The 24,184-nt window shown below is 40.2% G+C and overlaps 1 protein-coding gene across 1 annotated transcript in view; it reads left to right on the top strand.

The window, feature by feature from the left end:
* Positions 1 to 4,892: 4,892 nt before the first annotated feature.
* Positions 4,893 to 24,184, top strand: part of DCLK3 (doublecortin like kinase 3) — a 32,585-nt gene continuing 13,293 nt past the window's right edge. Inside the window, exons 1-2 of the mRNA XM_026101361.2 lie at positions 4,893 to 4,953; positions 19,125 to 21,004. Coding sequence (XP_025957146.2) covers positions 19,148 to 21,004 — 1,857 coding nt within the window. The 5' untranslated portion in view covers positions 4,893 to 4,953; positions 19,125 to 19,147. The remainder of the gene's footprint in view (positions 4,954 to 19,124; positions 21,005 to 24,184) is intronic.

Below are 24,184 nucleotides of genomic sequence, written 5' to 3'. Positions count from 1 at the left end.
GCCTGAGCCATTAGTGGTAATGAAACACATTGTTTCCTGTAAGCAATTTTCTTAAGGCTCCTCTTCACTTTACATCAGGATATGAGATAAACAGATATATAGCAAGTAGCATAGCAGGGAGAATGATAAAAATTTTTGAGGAAGTAAGTGAGCAAAATTTTAAAGCTACATTATCAATTAGGGAAATGGGCTTCTTAGAAAAACACAAGGAGCCTATGTGTGTACGTAGATGTCTAAATACCTTTGAAAATCTAGGGTACTTTCAAGAAATACATCCAGCATCAAATATTCTCAGTAATAATGGTAGATATTGAGGGATGGATAGTCGGGTTTGGGTTCTGTTTCATTTCTGCCTGTGACTTGCTATGTGGCCCTTGCTGAGTCTCTTTGTGCCTCAATTTTTTCACTTCTGATACTCATTTAAGATACAGGTAAGATAATGTTTATGTATCTTAACTGCTTTTCTCTAGCTCTAGGCTTTGATGAGGTCACACACACATTAATGAAGTTTCAACATGCCTTATATTATTCTATGAGATTTCATTGAATGTTGATGAGCGTCAAGAGCCTTCAATGAAAGGCTTTATTAGTATATAAAATGTCTCCCTTGAGAGATGTCTTCATGAGGAACATTGAATTTTGTGAATTTTCTCAGAAGGCAAGAGTCATAATCCAGTGGATATCAGTTTAGCACAGGTAAAGCATATAATCCAGCGTGTCAGAGGATGTCAAGCAGTCACAGTTTCTACTCATTTGACACTAGTGAGTCTCTCTTAAAATAATACATGAACTGTTTATAAAAACAAATTTACAGAGAATTCTCCTGCCTCATCAAAATGTTGCCATCTATGATCAAGAGCCCCTTTCCACTGCACTGAATTTGACACTGATTAAGTATCTCAATGATTTAGAAATCAAAGTAAGGCAATTTGTTAGGGGAAGATAACATAACTTTGGTGAAACTGTAGTGCATTTTCTTGATAGAAAAAATATTTATTCTGATAATAAGAATAGATATAAGAATTAATAAGAAATAATATTCTGATAATAAGAAGCGTAGAATTATGTCATTATCATTATTCCTGTTTAGGCAATAATAAGTTTCTAAAGCTTTTTTTTTTTTTTTTGCTTTGAATATCTGCTGGTCTGCTGACTATGGCTGAGGATCCTGATTTCTTTTCTTGATGACATGAATACATTCAGCACTGTTGTGTAAATGACTGTAATATCACTGTTCTGGCAAAATGATATATTTTCTTGGTTCCGTTCAGGCATTACCCCTTGATTTATGTCAGGAATTATTCATTTCATTACATGTATCCTATATATATCTAAGAGGTAGCATGCATGTAAATTCTTTGATTTTGGGGGGAGGGGAAGACAAAATCTGCATTGTTCACATCTAGTTTGGCATGTGTTCGTTGTGATTTGAGTAATATCTACCATTTTTCATCATTTTACTGAGAGTTTTTGATTTCTTATTGAAGAAGTCTGAAAAATTATCATCTGGATTTCTAACAGCAGCTGACTGTTAGCTATAATCACTAACCATTCAGATTAATTCCTTCATCTTCTACCCATTATATTTCATATGTGCAAGCCATAGTACCTGAGGTAGAAACATATAGTTTGGAGAGAACTCAGTTAAGATACACTTTAGTCTTATTTCTGGTCCTCAGTAAAGGTCAGATTTTGTCTTTATTTTCATATTGAATGCATTGGGCCTCTTTTTGCATCTTTCTGTTTTTCATTCTACCCTAAGAAATGTGAGTACTACCAAAGTGTGTTGACTTCTGAAAGTATGAATGTTATGTTGGAAACAAACTGCAGGAAGTAATACCAAATAATTAGGATTGACACTTAGCTCTTCTAAAGATTTTGCATCTACTGAGAGCAAATCCCTTTAACTGGTATCATTGTCTGCATTTTACAGGTGGAAAAGGTCTCACACAGCAATATGAAATAGCTTGATAGAAGAATCCCAGAGTCAGGAATAGAACATAGCCCCTGAAATCTTAAGCCAGTGTTGTACTCACTGCCTCTGCTTTTCTGGAAGTAGGTATGCTTTTAATAAGGTATTACTAATTTTAAAAAGACTGATCATCACTTTTTAAACGTATTTCCATGTTGACTGTTAAATTTTGTTTGTAGAGGTGAAAAGTTGGAATTCTGATTAGTTTTTGATTGCCAGGGAAATAATTTTGAGGCTGTGATCATCGTTAAAATATAATAGTGATAGTAATACACTAGGATTTCCAGCAGCTTTCCAGCATCTTCACACCTGCTTCATCCAGAAGCAATCAGTTATTTACTGAGATGCGAAGAACGACAGAAATTAGTTAGCTATAGCATTGTTTAAAGAACCACCTGAAAGATGGAGAAATGCTCCTTTAGCAGAAGAAAACTTTCACTGTGGAGCCAAGATTTCACAGCAACATTGAGTCTGATAGAAGAGGTAGCCTTTTATACTGCACAAGCTGTGCATATAAAAATGACTCAAAACCTGCTCTTCCAGGCAATTCTAATCCTGAAGATGCCTTATTTGAAAATAACTTGGGCTCAGTTGGAAAACAAAAAAATAACGATGACTATAGAATGAACAAGCTCTAGATCACGGATAAGGGGAAAATAAGAAAAAAAGGGTGGCGTTAGTATTTGAGGTTTTAAACAATCCGGAAGATTACAAACAGAAGTGGAATTATGCTACTATAACTTACTAACTTGGTATTATAATGCGTTGCTGGTTTTGATAACCTGGGTTTTGATTAGCTTATGTGACAGGTTTTGTCTACACTTTTATTTTGCATGATTTTATTTATCAGATAGTCTAGCAAAATAGAAATGCTCTATGGAAATAAATCCAGAGAGCATATTTAGCCTTTCTATCCATGTCTTTACACTTAACTCTTAGAAAGCACACTGGAAGACTTTTCAGGAAAAACATTGATCAAAATCTACATTTACAAAGGATTTTGTGTCAGACTATCTTGCTCCAAAACAGCGAAATACTGTGGAAGTAAAATCATAGAAGACAAGATAGTTAAATGGGGCAGCAGGACAAAACTTTCAGTAAATGAAAAAAATCAGAGTGTAAAGAATATGTGATTAAATGTTCTGATTGGTTCTGTTCATAGAATCTAAGGCCAGGAGGATACAGCACTAAGTTGTTTAGTCTGACCTACTATATATCTCTAGCCATTACATTTAATCTAGTCATCCCTGTGGTAAGCCCAATGACTTGCATTGGGGTAGAGTATATTTTCCACATCTTGTTTTATTTGAAGTTTTCAAGAGATGAAGGAACCAGAGATTCACTTTGTAATTTGTGCAGTGATTATTCACTCTCATGATAAAATTTCCAATTTGAATTTGTCTGACTTCAGCTTCCAGACAGTGATTCTCTTTATTCTTTTCCTCTACAAGATTAAAGGGACTTTTAGTTCTTGGTATTTTGCCCTATGGAGACACGTACACGCTGTTATCAAATTGCACCTCCTTCTTCATAAGATAAACGGGCCAAGTTCTTCTCATGTAATCAGTTTTGTGGCTTGTTACTTCACTCCCACTGATTTTTTGAACATGCCTTTACAAATACGTGTATCAGATGTGTAGACGGTATTGCAGTAGCAGCCTGGACGCCGCAGCATGGAGAGAAGAAATCGCTTCCTCATTCCTGCTCACTGTCCTCCGATTTATGTCCCAATCTGGCCGCTTTTGTTGGAGAGCGCTGCATGGCGAGCTAGCTCCGAGTTGCCCATTTTCCAGAGCGCTCACTGGTCTTTTCTGAGCCATAACTTTTCTGAGGTGTGTATGGAAGAGGGGACTGACCGTAGGGCCCGCGTCCCTTGTTCTTCAATATATATTTTTGCATTTGCCAGCAGCCAAAAGTGTTGTGGGTGAATGAGCCCGTGTTGCCAAGTGACTGACCTTTATGGAGGCCTTGCCCTCTGTCATCTGTTTGTTGTGCTGCCAACGTTTCTGTCAACTGCCAAGGTACCAGCAATGATGTTAATTTGCTTCTACATCACTGACAAAAATTGAATAGCGCTGTGCCTGAGATGAGTCTCTTCGCAACTTCATTAAATATTGCAACTATGATTCTCAAATTTTATGAGGTCTGCTGGGCAACCAGTTGTTCATGCATTTAATATGTGCTTTATTTACGCTGTTTAGTGCTTGTTTTTAAATCCAAACCCCAAGTGAATGACTTATTAAGTCTACTCCATCCATGACTTGGCATTAAAGTGGCCATTAAAAAAAAAAGTGTGCTTGAACTAATTAGTGGGTTAACGCTTGCTGTATCCTCAGTCCTTCCACCTGAGGAATAACACTGTGCATGCCCAAAAGCACGCGGGACACCTTCGCATCATCCTTTAATAAAACTCTAGTGCCAAGCTGGAGAGCTGGACGCCCAAGGGGGGAAAACCCAGAGTTTTTGGCGGCTGGGGATGGCCACAGCTCAGGCTGCGGGCGAGTCGCCGACACGAGGGGAGGCCAGGGGCAAGGCGAGGAAACCGCTGTGGCGGGGGTGGACGCGAAGCGGGGCGACAGAGGGAATTTGGGAAGGGGGCACGGAGGGCGAGGGGCGCGGAGATGGTGGCGAGCGCGGCGCGCTGCCCCGCGCGGCTGTGGGGGGAGCGGGCGCGACCGTTGCCGCGGCCGTTACCGCGGCACCGCCTCCCGGCAGCTCCCCTCCCCTCACGGCGAGGAGGCGGCGCGGCGCGGCGCGGCGGCACACCGCACAGCGCGGTGCGGGGCGCCCCGGACCGGACCCGAGGCGAGGCGGCATGCCGGCCGCGGCGGCGGCGCCGCCGCTGCACCCTGCGGCGGGCTCCTGCTGCCACTGCGCGGGTGAGTGCGCCCTTCCCTCGCCCCCCGCGGCGGCGGCCCCCTCCGCCCCGTCGCCGCGTGCTGCCTGCGCCGCTCCGCCGCCGCGGGACGCCGGCCTTTCGCGTGAGTTTGGGGTGATTTCGGCCGGGCGAGCTGGAGGCAGCCGGACTCCGGCTCTGGGGGGGGGGAGGGCACGACCGGGCTCTGGTGGCGGGGGAAACTTCCTCCCTGGTCATTATATGTTACCGCATGTGCTCATGTTGCGCGTGTATACTACTGAGGTAACCGCTGTCGGGTGCGTGAGTAGGGAGCCGGCACTGCTTGCCCTGTGCCAGCCCGGCAGTGGTCTCCGCGAGGGACGGGGGAGAGTTTCTGAGGCATTTGAGCTTGAAATTAGGATAGAGTGACTTAGGAAAGAGCGATTTCTGCTCCGGGGTGAGCTGGGGAACAGCCAGCTGTGGCCGAATTCGGGCAACAGCTCCAAAGAAAAGCAAATCTTTTAAAAAGGTGTTCCCCAAAGATGCGAAGTTGGGATGTTTATTCAGCTGTGCTCATCACCTGGGTTGTGCAACATTCAGTTGCTTTTCTTGGAATAAGGAGAAGTTGTCCTGCTTTGTATCATAAGGAAAGCTAATGAGGTAGCTTTGTACAGCTTTGGGGAAATGGAGCAAAATACTACTAAAAGGAGATTAATTCCTTGTTGTTTCATAGAGAAGTGTTAGAGGCCAGGCTAACCTTCCTTTTCCCAGGCTGAGAGACCACCTAAGCAGCTGTAGAGGATACAAAAGCAAGCTTTAAAATCTGAAGGTTAAATCATTGTTTACTATTCTGAAAGGCATGGGCAGCGTCGTCTGTGTTACAGTAAAAATCAAAGATGAGAAGTCATTTGCAGTCCTCTAATACTTGGTGTGAGTATAGTTCATTTGAAATAAATGCTAACAGGCCAGTAAGATAGCACTCATGCTGTGTAAAAATAAACAGTATTTGCTCTAAAGATTTATAGCTGTTGCACAGCTGTGTGTTAAAACACATTTAGAGACTGAGTCTTCCCTCAGCTGGTGTTCAGTTTGGAGGTTACTACAGTGGCAACTGTGGGTTACAGGCTTAGGCTTAAAGGCTGGGGAAGGTTGTCGTGCCCTGAGTGTCAGATGTAGATGGCTTGACACGTGGTAGCCACACCACCCAGCTGTGCCTTATGGGGCACAAAATGCTGCTTCTGCTCTTGCATCCCCTGACTTCTGTAGTTAAATCAGTTATACTTGCTCCTGTTTAATAACAGAATGGATATGTATAGGAAGACTATTCCATAACTTTTCGCTGTGCAGCATGACTTTTCTTCCCTTCCTCAGTAGTCAAGACTAGACGGCCACTGGTTTGACCTAATGGGACAGTTTTCAATTTCTGAGAGGCTATGCTTGGAAACCACCCTATATTTTGAAGCTTTTGCTACGCTGTGTACTGAAATACTTCTTTTAAACAAGACCTCACAACTGTGCAACCAAACTCTCACTTCCTCCTCTGAGCATTTAGGTTTCAGCCTATATTGTGTGAGGGGTTAATCTAATATTTTTATCTTGCTTATCTTTGCTACTAACTTCATAATATAAATAACAATATATGCATATGCACATATTTAAAAAAAACCCTTGTTCAAGTTCTTCAATTCATTATACCTTTGCTACCCTGTAGCTTTTGATCCATTTTCTTTTGCAATGTTTGGAGTTGTGTGTTTCACGTAGTATTCTTTTCCGTGGAGACTGGTCTGAAAAAATATCAGTTAAATTATTCATCAAATAAATAAAAGCAAAAGAACAAAGAAGTGGGTAGATAAGAAAAGAAGCAACTTAAAAGGTCTCTGGAGCTGAGTAAGTGGGAGCCAGGGAGAAGCATTTGCAAATTAGAAGAAGGGGGAGGAGGAAACAAAACCACTTTTGCTTTACGGTTTCCAAGGAAATGCTTCCTATCAACTAAGAAAGGGACAAGAGGAAAAAAAGGAAGGTTTTGTTAGTTTAAAGAAAAAAATGATGAATTTTTCAGATGTAGTAGAAAACTTTTTGATGCCTTCTCTAATGACATGGGTATCAAACAAGTTTCTCCCCCCCCCACTCATTCTGGTATTCTTTAGCACTCTTTTTTCATCTTAACGCTTTCTTGTTTTTTTTTTTTCTTGTGCACTCTGAATGTAGTTTTGACTCCTTGAAATATTGAGAAGCAGAGCACAGTCACAAAACAGCTGTCAAGTGACCTAAAGCTTACAAAACATACTGCAACTAGTTTATGTAGTACGAGTGCAGCCGTTATGTCTTCAACAGCAACTCCATCATGCTCTTCTCAAGAGGTGGCTGCATTTTGTATTTGAGGAAGTTGTACTGCAGTTCTTTAGACAGAACTGATCCTTCAGACTTAGGTCCTTTCTTGTATTTTAATCGGTGTGGGTCTACAGGTATGGCATCACTCTCCCCAGAAAAGCTCTTGTAGGACATGTCAGCTGAGGGCTAGCCTCCGGTAAATCTCCATATGTGGTTCATCAACCTGAATTGGTTAATTGGGCTTAAAGTGTCAGCACAGATAAGATAATTTGGTTTTAATTCAAGTTATTGGCACTTGTTCAAGACTCTGAAATTGAGCTGTTTTAATGTTACCTTGTCTTTGTTGTTGTCTTAACTCAAGTTAATTAACTTGGGCATGCTGATCTGAGTTTTGAATATATCTTTATCTAGTAGTCTTACAACAGACCTTGTATCTGACTGCACTGCAGCTCTTTCTAGTCATGTCCTACCCAGCTTCTCTATTTTGGTGTCTGTGGGACTTTACACATGTGGTGACTAAGGGAGGTTGTGTGGGATTCATTTCCCAGTTTCTGAGCTCACTTAGCTTTATATTGCTTTCTACAGCTATTGGCTGTAGAGATCTGGAAGCTGGTGGTTATTCCTTCTTTTCCAGCAGTTCTAAAGCTAATGAAGTGGGGTTTTGTCACTGTCTTTTGCTTTGACGTGATGATTCCTAAATATTTAACAACATTTAAAATCAGCGTTATGTAGATTTTCTTGTAAATGTAATGAGCACTAAAACATTATGGAACATTCAGCAGTCTCAGTTAGATTGATCCAGCTCTCACTGGCAATGTGAAGGCAATGTGAATCTTTTAATTAGCTTCAATGTAACTTAGGTCAGAGCTGAAAATGTAGAAATGGAAAGAGGTGAATGTGACACTTTCTAACAGTACACTGTTTCCAGGATTTTCTTGTTTTCAGGTAGGTGGTCTTTCCTTTAGGAAAATATCCACTAGATCCTGGAAACAGACTGAAAAAGGGCAGGGGGAGCTACTGCCTCAATTAGTTCTCATGTGAATTTGAGGTTTTGGTAATTTGCCTTCACTGCAAATAAAAATCAGGCACGTTTACCAGCTTCTCTCTGTTATTAGTGTAATTCACTCAGTCTAACTATTGTAAGAATGCAAAACAATTACCTATGCTAAGTATTCTTAGAAGCTTTCAGTAATTGTTCTGAAAACACCGTCTCCCACTCAATCAGTATTGCTAGCCTGCACATATATTTTAGCTTTTTAGTTTTCATATCACCCCAAATAGTGTACTTACTAGAAATGCCGAGAAATGCCTGGTGGTGTGAAAATCCTTATCCTTCTGCTTGTCATCATGCTTTTAAACATAATTAGCACTGGCTTAGAGTTTTGTCTGAAAAAAAAAAACATTTGCTTTTATAAGTGGTGCAAAACAAGTGGTTTTCAATGTTGACTTTAATATATGACTCTCTTCTCAAAAATTGGTTCTGTAATATTGGGATCGGAAATACTACTCTTACATGTGAGTTAACATCTCTTAAATGTGCTAAATTTCCAAGTAAAATGTTTGCATAATTGCCCCTTTTGCAAACTAAACAGAGAATCAGACTCTAGCTGGGTCTTCTCTTCAGTTATGCAACAATGTTATTAGTAATAAAGGTTCTAGAAGCCTAATTAAACCCTCAGTGACACCTCTGCACGCTCTCTAATTTTCATTGGTTTTGCTCAGTTGCAACTGATTAGTCATCAAATTGAGATTTAGGAAGCAATCCAAGTAAAACCTGGTACAAAAATAAGCAGAATCCTGCTCCTTCCACTGTGACAGCATTGGCTAACAGGATTAAAAAGCAATGAAAACTTACTTTGTGATGGAGCATGAATAAGTAATTTGAAATATATGGTAGTTCAGGAGTCCAGAACATCAACGTGAAACTCCTTGTACATTGAACCTTGGGAAACACACAGAGAGCTCTGACAGAGGGATCATTGCAAATGTGGCAGTTGTGTAAAATGCTTTTGTTTCCTTCTGCTAGTTCTGCCCCTCTCCTGGAGGATGCTCTTGATGGAAGGTCCTGGATTGCATAGCTCACTTCCCTAGTTACTGGGACCGACCCTAAACCTGTCAAACTACAAAAAGCAGGCATAGCTGTTACCAATAAAATACACAGGCTGTCACCTTTGAAAGAAATGAAATAAATGAGCAGTTTCATAATGTTCTTTTTTGGTTTTATGCAAGGTAATAACTTAAAAAACTGAGCCTCACATCTCCAAGTGCACTGCTTCATTTCATGTGCAATGCACTTCATCTTTACAGATTATGCATCTGTATACTTCTTTAGAGATTTCATTATGCTCATTTTTTAATCTGATACCTTTAGAATGTTAGAAAGAAAAAAAATAATGGAAGTGGGGTTCTTCTCTTAAAAAAAAAAATGTAAAAATGATGGCACTTGTGACTCATTGCCAGACTACATGAAATCTTTACCTTCATCTGCTGCTCTGGGGGTGATTCAGCTCAGTTTAACACTAACACATGGCAATAGCCATCTGTGTTTGCTGTAAATATTTTATTTTTTAATTACAAATGGCTTAATTTAGAAAATCTTGAACCGTACAGTGGGCTTGCTGTGGGCCTGCAGGGGGAGCAGATGAGCTGATAGGAAGGTAGTTCTTGCCCAACCAGTATGCACGGATGGGGAAAGGGAGTGTAAAACTGTCAGAAAGCAAACCAGGCTGCCCTGCAGCAGTTTGGCCCCAACTGCTCAGTCTCTGGGGGGAGCCAGATGGGAGAAGGCCGGGGCAGACTGCAAGGAGGCTCTGAACATTTAGCAAAAGGGAGAAAAAAAGAGGAGAGAAAAAAGCTGAATTCATTTTCTTTGAGGAGAGAGAGAGAAGAATGGCTAAGTGTCTTTTATCCCTCATGGATCTCAAATATGGTAAATACAGTCACACGTTCCTGTGTGCTGAGCCTCCTACATGCATATCACTGCAGGTTGTCACTGGAGGTGTGGGTGACAAGGAGGCAGCATCCATCTTCAGAATGGAAAAATCCAGAAATTAGCTAGCTCTGGCGAGGGATCCAGTGTGGAGATTGCTTGGTCTCCCATCCTCAACTGAAGTCCAGCCAGCTGCAAGGTTTTTCACCCAGGTTGTCCCTCCAGACAGCCCTTCCCACCTGAGGGAATCCTTAGCTACAGCACCTGTCTGCTTTGCAGCTGCTCTGTACTCTTTACTCTCTAGCATCTCCCATAAACTGAGGGATTCATATACCAAAACTGGCAGTGAAAAGGAGAGTCTGAAACGGGGGAGGGGGGAAAGGAACTAGAGTGAATGCATGAAAAATGGGGGAAGAATGAGAATGGACCTTCACGGGGCTGAAAGACTTAGAGATCTCTGGTTTCCAGTTTGCATAACATAACGGATGTTTATTTTATTCTTCAAATCAAAAGCTTTCATTTTTTACATGCTGTCAGCAGATACGTTGTAGTGGTCTTCTTGCATGCCAGGGACTTGTGAGGGTAGGGAGTGGGAACAGAAGTGTGTCTCTCCCTTAATTTTGTCCTCTAGGACTAGTCTCTAATGATGTTTTCTTTCCTCACTGCTGACATTTTGGAGCTCGCTTAATAGAACGAGACGTAATTTGGCCGGGAGAAACTTTAGTCCTGTTGATGATGTGTGGGAAAGAAGGAACTGAACTTGACACACACTTGAGTTTGCAGGGCTGACAGTTAAAGGAAAAATAATACTCCATGCAAAGTTAAGCATGCTTGATGTGAAATTGTGAAAGATTATGAACTTGGAATTGCATCATACTTATTTCATAGGACCTTTAGGACTAAAATTGTATATTTATAAGGCAGATACATTAATAATATATCTTTTTATTTATATATTCTATTTATTTCTGTCTTTTTTTCCTTTTTGTAGACAAGTCCAAATTAGTTTTTCTTCAGTGGACTTGAGTACTGTTTGAGTTGCTGAGTGATCTCAGTTTTCCACAATTTGGGTTAGACTGGGTCAGCAGTTGATCTCCATTACACTAGTGCGAATTGGAGGTGGATGTGCTGGCATGAATATGATAGGAGCTCCTCATTAAGGCAGAAGAAATGATGTTATAGAAATCAAGCTCATTCCCTTTCTATTGTGACAGTATTAAAATTGTTTTTGAAAGATTCCAGCTGATAAGCAGTATTTGTAATATTGGATGTGATTTTGTTTTCATTCTGCAGCAGTAGCTAATGCAATTAATAATTCCTGCAAATACTGTCATAGGTAATTCCTAATGTTGGCTGCTAAAATACACTTCAGTTGTCTAAAAATACTTAGATTGTGCTTATCTCATTGGTTCAGGAAACCGTGGTTATGATGACCAGATGATTTACAGTACTGTTTTCTTGCATCATATAATTTGTATTTGCCTCACCATCTAATATGTCCTGAGCATATATCATTTGACCAATGTGTTTCTGTCAGGACAGGTACTTACAATCTAACATTATTCAGGTTACAAAGTCAAGCCTTTACAAGCATTGATTAGTGATGTTGTCTTCCCCCCGCCCTGCTTGTGTGCATTATGATATAACCAATAATTGCAGTGTCAGATGTTGTTATTTTCCCTGGAGTCTCTGACTCCATCAGTGCATAGGATGGACAAAGCTTACATAATGAGCATCAACTCACAGTTTACCCCAGTTGTTCATGCGTTTCATGGCGTGCTTTTTGAACCCCGCTGTGAATATGGGGTTATTAACTTCCTCTTGGGCCTTTCTATCGTGCTTATCATTACAAGAACAGAATACTTCACAAACGTCGATTAGCAACTTTGTGATAGCTCTGAAGAGAGTGCATTAACTATGTTTTTCTGAGTGGGAGTCAAGATAGAAAAATTAATGTCAAAAGTCCTTTAATTAAGAGAAGAGTGCAGTCTGAGACTCCCAGGCCCTCAATTTTTGGATGACTTATGTATATGTGTTGTGTAATAATACTTTATATGCCTGAGGTACAGCTTCCAGCAAATTCTGTTGCAACTGTGACCATTGAATACTTTTGCAGATCAGGTCCTAGGATATTATTTTGGGCACCAGAATGTAATCCTCACTGAAAAATCTAGGTTAAGTCAATTGCTTAGAAATTCTGTGGAACTGTCTGAGTTAAAATCCAGCTCTCTAAGGCTGTAGTCCCTTCCCTTGAGAAAACATTCCTTCTCTTCCTCTGTTCTTTCACAACACACTTTTCAACTGCTGTGCTTAGAGAGATAAGGTTTCTGTAGACAATGCACTTTTTCACTGCATGGTCCTGATGCTGATTTTTCTGTTAAAGAGGATCCACTGTGGCCCGAAGGGGCCAAAGGAAAAACCTTATGCGCTTGTAAACTATCTTTTATGCAAGGAGATGGTGAAGTTCTGTTGACAACTTTAGTTCTGTCTTGTCTTAATAATGAACTTAGTAATGTTCTTTTAGTACAGCTATCTCTTTGTGTGCATGTATTTTCTCCATTCTTTAAGAAAAAAATAATCTAGGTGAACTGATACGGTAAGTGACAACAGGAAGAGGTAGATGTCCTTTATGAAGAACTGCAACAGAGCAGACCAGGGATGTGAGGACAGTTCTGTTACTGTCTTCCAGTCCTGTCCTTTTGCATAAGCTCAGGGTCCAACCTGACTTCCCAGCCCATCTTACTCCCATCCTCACATTTACTGGTTCCCGTTTCCAGTCTCCCTCTGCTTCCGCTTCCACTTTGTCAGCAAAGTTCACAGGAATTGCTGTCAGCTAGTATCTAAATATGGCCCTATTTGCCCGATCTCCTGCAGCCTTTCCCGGTTCTTTTTCCTCCTCACTTGCGACTTCTTAGCCCTCTCTTTTTCTTTTATCCACCCAGTCCACATCTGCAGTCATTCCTGTTTCTGTTCTAGTCACTGCCCCTGCTATAGCCAGTCTGGCTTCCGGACAGAGTGATACCAGAAAAGCAATGTCCTCCCAGTTTCCTTTCCTTTTCCCAGCCCTCCTGTTCTCACACAGCAAGTTCCAGGTTCCTGTCCCAACTTTTCCTCCATTCTCTCTCATTTGCCTTCCCCCAGTCGACTTCCATTTTTAGTCCCTTTGCCAAGACTCCTCATCTCCTGTCTTTCAAGTAATTTCTTATCCTGGTCTCTTTTCTGGTGCCAGTCTGTTTTTCACAACACACTGGAGCACTGAGTGACTTCTCTTCTCCCTAGTCCTGTTTATCTGCCTGTACACATATTTGTCTATAGTCTTCATTTCTTCAGTTAGCCAAATCCTTGTGCTGCATGTTTTCTTCCAGCCTCCCTCTGACAAGCCAGTTCCACTCTCCTCCGTTTCCCTTATTGACTTTCAGTCTTCCTGTGAGAGGCTCCAGCCACTGTAACTTATCCCAAACTTTTGATTCAACCATCCAGCCTTTTCTTATCAATACGCCTTAGCAGCTGTTAAAAGGGAAAAGAAATTTTTGAAGCTTGGGCTCAAGGGCACATACACCATGCCTCTGATCCGTGTGAGCCTTTTGAGCTCGCTCAGGCTGGAACTAGCAGGGATTTTCCTGCTGAGTTTGGCACTGTCTCTTATGGAGATCTTGTGAAATTAGACTGCTTTTTTCTAGGTAGAATTTTATGTGGATTGACGTGGGGTGACTACTTTCTGGTGCTGCTGAAGTAAAGGCCCATCCTTACTCCAACGAAGTCTCTGCCCTAAATGGCTGGAAAGCATGGCAAAGAGGCAAGGGTGAGCAGGAGGAAAGGAAAGAGGGGGTGTTTCTGCACCCTCAGCTACAGTTATTTAGAGAAAAACTGGGCAGTGTTTTTGAACCTGGTGAAACAATATCTCTTTATCTAGCCTTTTTCCTAGAAAGGCTAAACAATTTCACCTGAAATACTTAAAAAGAGAGAAGTCAACTTTAAGCAGTTACTGGTGTACTAGATTCTAGCCCAAATAGTTGGAACTTGAAAATATTATAAACTACTAAGGAATGGTTCCTCTAAGAGGAAGTATCAGCAACCATTGTAACAGATATTATGACAAGCCAAACCTATAATAAATATATAGATTATAAAAATAATCTTTTCACCTTATGTTCTATATGTTTGGAAAGAACCTTTCCAAACTGGACTGACAGGCCTATGTTTCCAACAGTAGGGCTGTAATTGATGCCTATGTAAAATTTACTTGCTGTAAAAGGATGCCTGTGATCATATATTGTTTCCATGCAACTAATTTAGTACATTCATCAGACTTGTCATACTACTACTTCTTCAGTCTCGGGCACTTTCCGTGTGCACTGGCTATGAAAGTTGCAACATTTAATAATTTACAGCAAGAAGAGGAGACTAAGATGGTATACTTCTAAAGGACTCATATTGCATCCTGCAGCTGACTGCTGATGTGCACTGTTAACCTGTGTGAATTACATACCTGGCTGCTCTGAGCTAAAGGCAGTCCAGAGAGACTCTTCTACTTCAGTTACTTTGAGATACTTCCAGATACTTTGACGTAAATAAAAAGTTTTGAATTCCAGTTAAGATTCTTCTTTCTGTTGTCTTTGTTGTTTTACGTGCCCTCAACAAGAATTGCTGGGGCTTCAGGAAAAAAAAATTGGTTCTGCTCTTTCACTTCCCATTTGAAACAACATTTTGTTTATGCTATCTTGGGACTGATATGTCAAAAACACTCCTAGTTATACCATTTCTGTTATGTGCGACTTTTATGAATAACTCTACTAATGTTTTGGGGAGTTTTCACAACTGCTTTTTTTAAGTGGAGGCTTTCATATTGATCGAAGGCCCTCTAAATTGCAGAGCTTAAATAAAACCATCTTATTCACAGAAAGTGATGCTGTAAGTAGATCCTATTTCAGTGTTGCCTTCAATTTTAAATTGTGTTGTAATACTCCTTGTAAAAATTTAATTCCACTGCAACTTGTGACTTGATACCAGCATTAGCTGCTGGGTAAACCATTCAGTTAATTACTGAAACTGTGATCTCAAGAGGGAGAGCCAAGAAGGAATGCAAGATGAGTGGAAACATTTTAGTTAATACGCACAAACTTAAAGACTGGTCAAGGGAAAGGATAAGTTTTGAAGGGCAAATGCCAGCAGTAAATTGTTATTTGCAATGATAGTATGTGACCTCTGGCAAACACCATAACCTTGGTGTTGTAGGGCTGTAGCCATTTGTTAAGACATAGATTGGTTAGAGCCTTGCATGCACACCTTATTCAGAGCTCAAGTGCCCTGAATTTCCTTTATCTTACTCCACTTCCAGAGCAGGAACCAAAACCCCCCAAGGAAAGGTCTGCTAGAAGAAATTTTATTTTGTTTTCACTAGGGTTGTCTGTGAATATCATGAATGGTTTGCGAATTGGCTGTTAAAAATGTACCCCAGAAACTGTGTTTGCTGCAGCAGCTGTTTTCTGTCCAGGGAGCACTTGTGCTCTTGCCAACAGATGGCTAAACTTTGCGTGCATGCCACCAGCTCAGGCCCGCAAATCTCTCTTGTGTCTCATCCTTCTTGCTTCCCTAGGGACTGGGTGTGATCAGTTTGCCCCCTCAAGACCTTCGTGGTCTTCCTCATCCAAAGCTCTGTATCTCTTTGCAAGTCTCAGTTTTCTTTTTCCAGTGCTGCTGTGCGCAGCTTAGGTGGGATGCATGGTGCCTTTTATCAGCCCTACTGCTTCTGCTCCATAGCAATAGCCCTCAGCACTCTCCTCTGCCTTGATGCTCTCCCACAGTTTTCTGCCTTGTTCAGCTTTTGCATCATTCTATATACTGACATTTGGTGATGCACAAACATGTATAGATAGAAGCATATATGGGTAAAAATAGACTTGCATGCATTCATACATCTTAGCCTTTACAAGAAACATGTAGATGTTTTCAACCATTGGCTCTCAGAAGACATTAAAAGAAAAAATGCATTTTCCAGTCATTTTTTCACCAGTGTCATTTTTTCAGTACTCCAGCTCATTGAAATGCACTTCTGATTCACATCTCCCTCTTCCTCCCTCTCCTATTTTTATATAAATATAGAAACAAGGTTTTGAAGTAATATAAATTGTAGCTATAGGTTTGTGTATGTATATGCCTATGATCTTTCATAGCTTTTTAGAAATAATTGTTATTGCTTTAGATATATGAACTTTCAGGAAAGGTTGGGGCTTACTTCATATTTTAACAAGAATATCTGGTAAAATAAATGCATCTTAACAGGAAAATAACTAATATGTATAGCTGTCACAGGTGAATCAAATTTCTTAATTTATGTGGTATTTATATAGATTAGTCATTTTGACCACTTTGACAAAATTTGGCACTTCCTCCTTTTCTCAGAAAAGTTTAGGAGACATCCGTATGCATTTATTTAAGTATTTCTGTAACTTCCTACTTCATGTTAGAAGAAGGTGTAAGAATCATTAGTATTCTTAAAATGATTATTTTTAAATTTGTGATTTATGTCAAACTATTTTTGACTAGGAATTAAACCAGTTTAAAATGTACAAAAACACATCCCTGGATTGTTTTTATTAATGAAATACAATTGCTCACAGGCCATTAATTACATAGAAAAATTGAACATGTTTTCTGTTTAAAGCTTAACTGATTTAGTAAAGAAAGGAAACATTATCCATACTCAGGTAATTGAAACAATCAACAGTGCAGCCAGGCACTTAAAATGAATAGCCATGTTTGCAGAAAGGTGTGATAACAGCAGCATAGCTAGGAGAAACATAATCTGTGGGGAAAGTCATTATTAGTGCAGCATTGTTTTTGTGTTGGACCAAGATTATAAACTGAAAAATGTTGTGTACTGTTCCCATGAGCAAGGTAATGCTTTGATGACTGTACGCAAGATTTTGGAAATGTTGATCAAATTCAGAGCTTCAGCAGTTCCTGGTAACCAACATATTCTGGAATTCATTTAGATTTCAGAGAACTATTATTACATCTGATTTTTTTTTTTTCCATTCAGTGTAGGCTTTTATTTTGTGTAGAGTGTAAATACCTGATGCTGAAAAATCACTAGCACATATGTAGTCATCTTTCAATAACAAGAGATCGTCTTTAAAAAGTAGAATGAAGACAGAAATATCTTGCTCTAGTACAGCCACCAAGCATTAGTCATACATAGCTCTTATATAATGCTTACGTCTTCAATCAGCATACCGACAGCTGGCCTTCTTTGTAATATTTATTTGGAGAAAAAAAATCTCTCTCATTTGGCAGAAGGGAGAAAATGAAGACAAGAGTTAAGGGAAGTGCTGAGGGGCACACAGAGCTTAGCTGGTGAGGCTTACATTTCAGAAGTTTCCATCACTGTGGTACCAAACCAAGCCATTATCAGAGTGGAGCTTTGTAACAGTGTCTTCCTATGTCATACTTTCCCCACTCAGACTCTGTGTTGCCTTTTGGATAGGCTGTTTTTGAGGATTAATGAACGCTGCAGCCCTTGGTGGGCGAAAGTAGTTTTCCCTTTCGTTTGTTATTCTAGGTATGAAGGCATCTTTTTTTTTCACTCCGTTTTGCCTTGATGAAAGGGACAAATAAAAATATCTAGCTTGAGATACTGAAGATGATATTTCAGCAGTTGAAAACCAAAATGTGGTAGGCCTAAGCCTGCAAGAGCTTTTGAACATGCGTATCTTAATTCTAGCAACAAGAATGTTCATGGGAGTGAACTCTCTCACACTGTGGCTATTAAATCATAATATTGTGTGAAAATGGGCTGAATTCTCTGGAAGATAAGCCATTTGTGTATGGGAATTTTGTTGCAATGGTCCAGTAATCATTTTCCCTACTTTCTTTTGGCTTTATCCTTTTATTTCAAATGTACTGAATCTTTGTTCCCAACTAAACTGTAAAATCATTAAATGGAGTTGGAAGTTCACTGTGATCTCATTATGAAAGTTTATTTCTTGTGGCTGAAAAGACTTCCATTGTAATCAAGTTCTAATCTTAATAAGTACAAAAAATCAGAGTATTTCAGATAGTGTTATTATTCTTAGCTCATTGTTTTGTATATAGAGAGTGACTTATGTTATAACTTGGTTTGGCTGGAACTATGTATCAGGTTTTTCAGTTCCTCCTTTCTGGAATTATATGTGAAGAATAGTGCCATTTTCTTTGTTGATTGGTGTTTCAAGATGAAAATCCTGCTGGAAAAACTGCAAATGTCCCTGGGTAGGATTCAGGACTTTTTGCTTTACATATGTTTTAGAATAAAAAAGTCAAATCATAATATCAGAAAACCATGACTCCAAATATCAAACAGAATTGAGAGAGTCTTTAAGAAAAAAATTAAATTATATTCTTACTAAATGTTCTACAAACATTATTATAAAATTATAGCAATAAGTGGTACTTTTCTTTAAGGAATTTCCTTTTTTCCTCCTGTTTTAAATTTACTTAATTTAGAAAGCAAATAAACAGTCCAGGGAAAGTGAACAGCGAGATAATTATTTTAAGAATACAAGGCTGCACACAAATAGCCATCTGGTAGCAGTTTTAAAACAAAAGTGCTTAATTTCTCTCACATCATGCAGTTTAATTGTAGAACTTGTTGCCTCAGGGCTTGCGTAGGTGAAAATTGCAATTGGGTTCAAAAATGGAATGGAGCGGGTTCATGGAAGCTGGATCCATTATGGGATGTTAAACCCTCTGGATAGAATCCTGGCATGAGTAACCCTGTATCTGAGGATTGCTGGAAGCTGATGAGATATAGGAGAAAGATCTATTCGTTTCCAATATATTTTTCTGAATAGTGTCTCTCAGTCACAAAGTGTATTTGCTGAAGTATGTATTTTTGGACAAACAATGTTTGTAGTTGCATGTATATGCAGTTACTCCTTAGTGGCAATTTAAGTGCTTTATAAACATTGCATGCGTGTATCCTGACTTTGAGACCATGCTGATGCATGCAATACTGTTACTCAGAGACATCTGATGATGGATAATGAATAATATGTTTGCTCTTTGTTTTTTTCTAGGACATCGAGGCTTGTTTGACCATATGTCACACAATGAAAGTTCAAAAGTAAAGGAGAGGAAACTACAAGGGACTTCTTCTGTCAGTCGAGGAAACTTTGGAAAACCATGTTTGAGTGCAAATAGTTATAGTTCACCATTTTTTAATCCCCGGAATGGTTTTCACACGATACATTCAGAGCATAGCCCTGTGAAGCCAAGAATTGTTACTGTGGTAAAACCCAGTGGACACACACTCAGAAAGATTACCTTGCTTCTGAACAGAAGATCGGTCCAGACTTTTGAACAGCTGATGGCTGACATTTCAGAAGCTCTGGGATTTCCACGCTGGAAGAATGACCGTGTGAGAAAGCTTTACAATCTGAGAGGCAGAGAAATCCGAAGCGTTTCTGACTTCTTCAGGGAAGGTGACGCCTTCATAGCTATGGGGAGAGAGCAGCTCACTTTGAAGAATCTGGAACTGGTAATACAAGAACTTTATCCGGATAATCCTTATGCTGTCAGTGCAATTCAGCAGAATGAGGAGCAGTCCCAAAAACTGAAGAGCAGGCTGTATGACAAGGCTTCAAAAATGGACAGTGGCTTTGATGAGACAGAAGTTGCCAAGAACTGCAGTGATGTCATGTCTTCCAAACTGATAGCCAGACGTGAAGGAAAAAGTCAAGCCAAGACAAGGCAAGAGGAAAAGACGAGAACCAAAAAAAAGTGGTCTAGAGAAAGTTGGGATGGTGAGCAAGGGGTGAAGCCTTCTAGAAAAGCCCGAGAAGGTGAGAGGCACTGTAGCCAAGAGAAAAGTCCTGACAAACGAATAGAAGAGAGTTCAGAGGAAATAATGAGATGTGAGAAGTGTGAACGAGAAAGGCAGGCCAGACAAAAGTTACAAAGGGAAAGGCAGGCTGAGACCTCATTTGAGAGCAGAGACCATGCAGGCACATGTCAGAAGTACCACATAGAAAGAAATGTAAAAGTCAAGAATTGCCGAAAATCTTCAGAAATTCCGCTGGAAGCTGAGGAAGTTGGACTGAAGGATGGTGGCTGTAGGAGGATGTGGAAGCACTTACATAGAAACATTAATGAAGAGCTGGAAAAGCAAAAACGGAGCATTGAGAAGGAAAGAGGTCTAGAGAGGCATGAAAACCATGAGAAAGAAGTGGTAAAAATCAAGAAGAATGCTGTAGAAGCATGGCAGGTAACTCACGAAGTGAAGGAAGAGAATGGAAGTAGCTGCATAACTAACCAAAGTGGTTGGCTAATGAAAGATACTCCAAGAGGTGTAGAGAAGCCATCAAAAACACGCAAGGAGGGCAGAGAGGGGCAAAGGACTAAAGAAGAGAGTGCCAGAAGAGAGGGGGATATCCTACACAGAGAGAATGATGTGAGACGACCAGAAAAAGCAGGAGAGCGCAGAACGAATAAAGAGGAAAACAAGGCTCAGGGATTGGAAAACACAAGCCGGAGGCATGCTATTAAAAGTAGAACTGATGTGGAAAACCACTATGAGATTGGCAGGACCATTGGGGATGGGAATTTTGCAGTGGTGAAGGAATGTCGCCACTGCATCTCCCATGAGATCTATGCCATGAAAATTGTTGATAAATCCAAGCTGAAGGGGAAAGAGGACATGATGGAAAGTGAGATTCTGATCATCAGGAGTCTTTCTCATCCCAATATAGTAAGCTTAATTGAAGTGTATGAAACAGAGGCTGAGATTTATCTAATCCTGGAGTATGTCCCAGGTGGGGACTTATTTGATGCAATCATAGAAAGTGTGAAGTTCACAGAACATGATGCTGCTGTCATGATCACTGACCTGTGCGAGGCATTGGTTTATATTCACAGAAAAAACATTGTTCACAGAGACCTCAAACCAGAGAATCTTTTGGTAAGTATTGGCAGTAACAATGTGTATGTGCAAGAGCTAGATTTATTTTCTTTTTTGTTGTGGATCTTTGGATATTTCTTAAGGAAATACAATGCAGAGAAGAAGTACTGTAGCAATACTGTTTGGAAAAAAGAGCACAATTTTAAAGTGAAAGTAGCCTTATAGTTTGCTTTGCACATATCTGCTGTACACTGCTGATAGTAGTGCCTGTGGATAGAAATTCATACTAAAGTGACCTGACTTTCATGCATAGTGTTTTTTCACATATTTCTGGAAATCAAGTCTGTTATTTAGCATCTGACTTTTAGGTACCCAAGCTTGAGTGCTTTGCATGAAGCATGCACTGAATCATAAGGCATCTCCCTTGCAGACCGAGATTTGTTATAATTGCCAATTCAGCTTATTAATTTGAAACTCTCTTTGTCTACTGCAGTAACATTCTGCAGACCAGCATGCTAGTTCTCTCCTGTACAGTTTCTATCTTGTGATGATTTTGTTTCTCAAGAGCAGAAGTATGACACAGTTGGTTGAAATAATCTGAAATTGCAAGATGAGTATTTCAGTGAATTATAGCACTGAGCACTAAAGTCAGCCCAAGTACAACCCTTGTGCCAAAAAGCAAAATTCTTTTTTGCAACACATTTCTGAAGCTACATTCTTTGCATTCAGCACTGAAGTCGGTTGAGTTACTCACATGAGCTCTCTTGCCAATCATGCGTCTTATGCTTTTGCACTGAAGTTCCAAAATTTGGACCAGATAGAGACCACGTATTTGCAAATCTAGTTTGATCTACTGGTGGAAGATCACAGTTAGCCAAAAATGGGTTATAGGCAATTTGGTCTTATGTGCGATTCAGTTCTTTAATGGAATTAGTATTGCAAAGGTATCACTGGGAATTACTAGACAAAAAAGACAGCATAGCCTGTAGGATGAGCAGAGATTGGTCAAGGATGGGCATGAAAGGTTTGCTCCTGAACCTTTTAATCAACCAATAGTATGTATACTAGCTCCTGCTATGCAGCCTGGGTAGTCTGAAGAAGATTATTGGTATGTGGGCTGCATGTAAAGAAAAGATGGGGAATGCATGTGGCTGATTTGCGGAAAGAGTTGTGTTGCTAGGCCCTGCCTTCATGCTCATTGTTTTGATGTGAGAGCAAGACTTCACTCAGAACTGAAGGGTGCTCTTCCAGAGACTGGAAGATCTTTCCATTATAGACCAGGCTCTGCTCCTTCCTCTTTACTGAAATTAAACTGGTGCATGTGAAACACCCGAGACCAGATGCTTTATTTCCCTTTATAATGTGCAATCATCACAATGACGCAGGTAAGCAGAAAGAGGGGTGTGATACAGATCTGTCCTGACTGTTTTCACATTTAATTCAACGCTATGCTAAACAGAGATTCCTGGGCAGTGGCAAAGTTTTGTAGCATTGAAATAATCATGTTGCCTGTTCTGACTAAACATACATGTCAGAAAATACTCTGCAAGGACAAACTTACCACTGGCCGGTAGGTATTTTGCTGTATCAGCCCGGTCACCCAAACTGAATGCGAAAAGACTTTTATCTGCTGGAGTTTCCCTTTGCTGCTAATTGACTGAATACCTACCTTAGATGTAGTTTACATAAAGCTTCCCATTGAAAAGTTAAGGTGACTAGTAAGTTCAACAAGTCAAATGAAGTTATAAGCTGTGATAGTATTTTGTTTGTAGATATTCCAGTGGAACTTACCCCTGCCATTTAGTGCAGAGGTGTGAGAACTGTACCAACTCTGTCCAGCAACACCGGTCCTTTCCATAAGGAATCCTTCTCAGAGGGTATTTTTAACCACAGTGTTTGGGAATGGTGCTTTAGCAAGGTTTTCATGTGCTATCCAGTAAGTGATATCATGTGATATCCAATATCTTAGTAAATACAAGTCATCTAAGTGAAGAGTTCCGTCTTTCTGACCTAAAAGGTGCTGTCTCTGACTTCTCAGAGTCACTGAAGCAGTAATGGAGTAGGAAGGATGGCTGCTGCTAATCTTAAAGTGTCAGCCAGAGCTGAACAGTAACAAGTGTTGAAGAAAAATTCAGGGGCTCATCCAGTGTTGGCAGGTTAGGGGCTGTGGGTAGTCTACTGGAGAGGAAGCACAGTGCTGTTAGTGCTGGCATCCTGAAGCATCACCTTTTCTGTTCTTGGTTGTGGGATACCTCTCACTTCACTTCAAATTGCTACTCTAGATGTTTAAGTCTGAGCTAGCCTTCCTAGGCTGTCTTTGTACATAGTGAAAAGAAATAGGCACACACATTAGGCTGTTGACTCATTTGTCCTATTTTGGATGTCTGCTTTGGTCAGGTGAATCCTGTCCTTTCTCTTTCTTGCCTGTAATTTTTCCATATTTCTTAAATCTTTCTAGCAAATGGAGAACAGAAGAAAAACAGTCTTTTCTCCTAAGGCAACGTGCCTATCTACTATAAACCTGCTATGTGTGAAAATCTAGTCCTGCTCCTGGTAACTTTTGAGCCTACTGGCTAATTTCCATCAGAGTTGACAGAACAGCAATCTGAGGAAGAAATATTTCTACAAGTTTCATGAAAATAAGCAGCTGGGGAAAGAAGGGAAACCCCATTTCTGCCTCCCACAGAAGGAATGGTGGAAATACACTTTGATGTCTAATGAAATGTAAGGTTATTCACACAGGACAGAGTTGGAAATCTGGTTTAATTAGTACACTCTTGTTCCTCTTGTAGAACTGTTCTCCAGTTATAAACTTCTATAACAATCCACAGTTATCCCTTTTTTTGTCCCTCCCTCCCTCCCCCCCCCCCCTTTTATTGCTGTGGCTGCCAGCAGCTTCCATGCTCCTTGCAGCATAACTGTGAGGCAGAAGGGTGGTGACTGCGTTACAAAAACAAAATCTGTTTGACAGCTGGTGTGAAGACAGCTGCTCTGACTTCCTCCCGTCAGCTAGCAGAGTCACCTGATTTAGGACTAGATGTTTAACAATAAAACCTTAGCTACCAAAGATGAGCAATATGGTGTATTTGGCCCCACAAAAGGAGCCAGTCACATCTTTAATGCTACCTGGAGGAGCATTGAAGGAACAGAATTTGCTAATGAGGTTCTTAGTTAAAGGACTTCCTAATTCTACTGGAAGTGGCATTTCTTGAGTTGTGGGTTAGATATCAGTTTCAAAGT

Source organism: Dromaius novaehollandiae, chromosome 2 (assembly GCF_036370855.1).
Source record: "Dromaius novaehollandiae isolate bDroNov1 chromosome 2, bDroNov1.hap1, whole genome shotgun sequence".
In the NCBI taxonomy this organism is placed as follows: domain Eukaryota; kingdom Metazoa; phylum Chordata; class Aves; order Casuariiformes; family Dromaiidae; genus Dromaius; species Dromaius novaehollandiae.
This window is presented reverse-complemented; position numbering and strand designations above follow the sequence as displayed.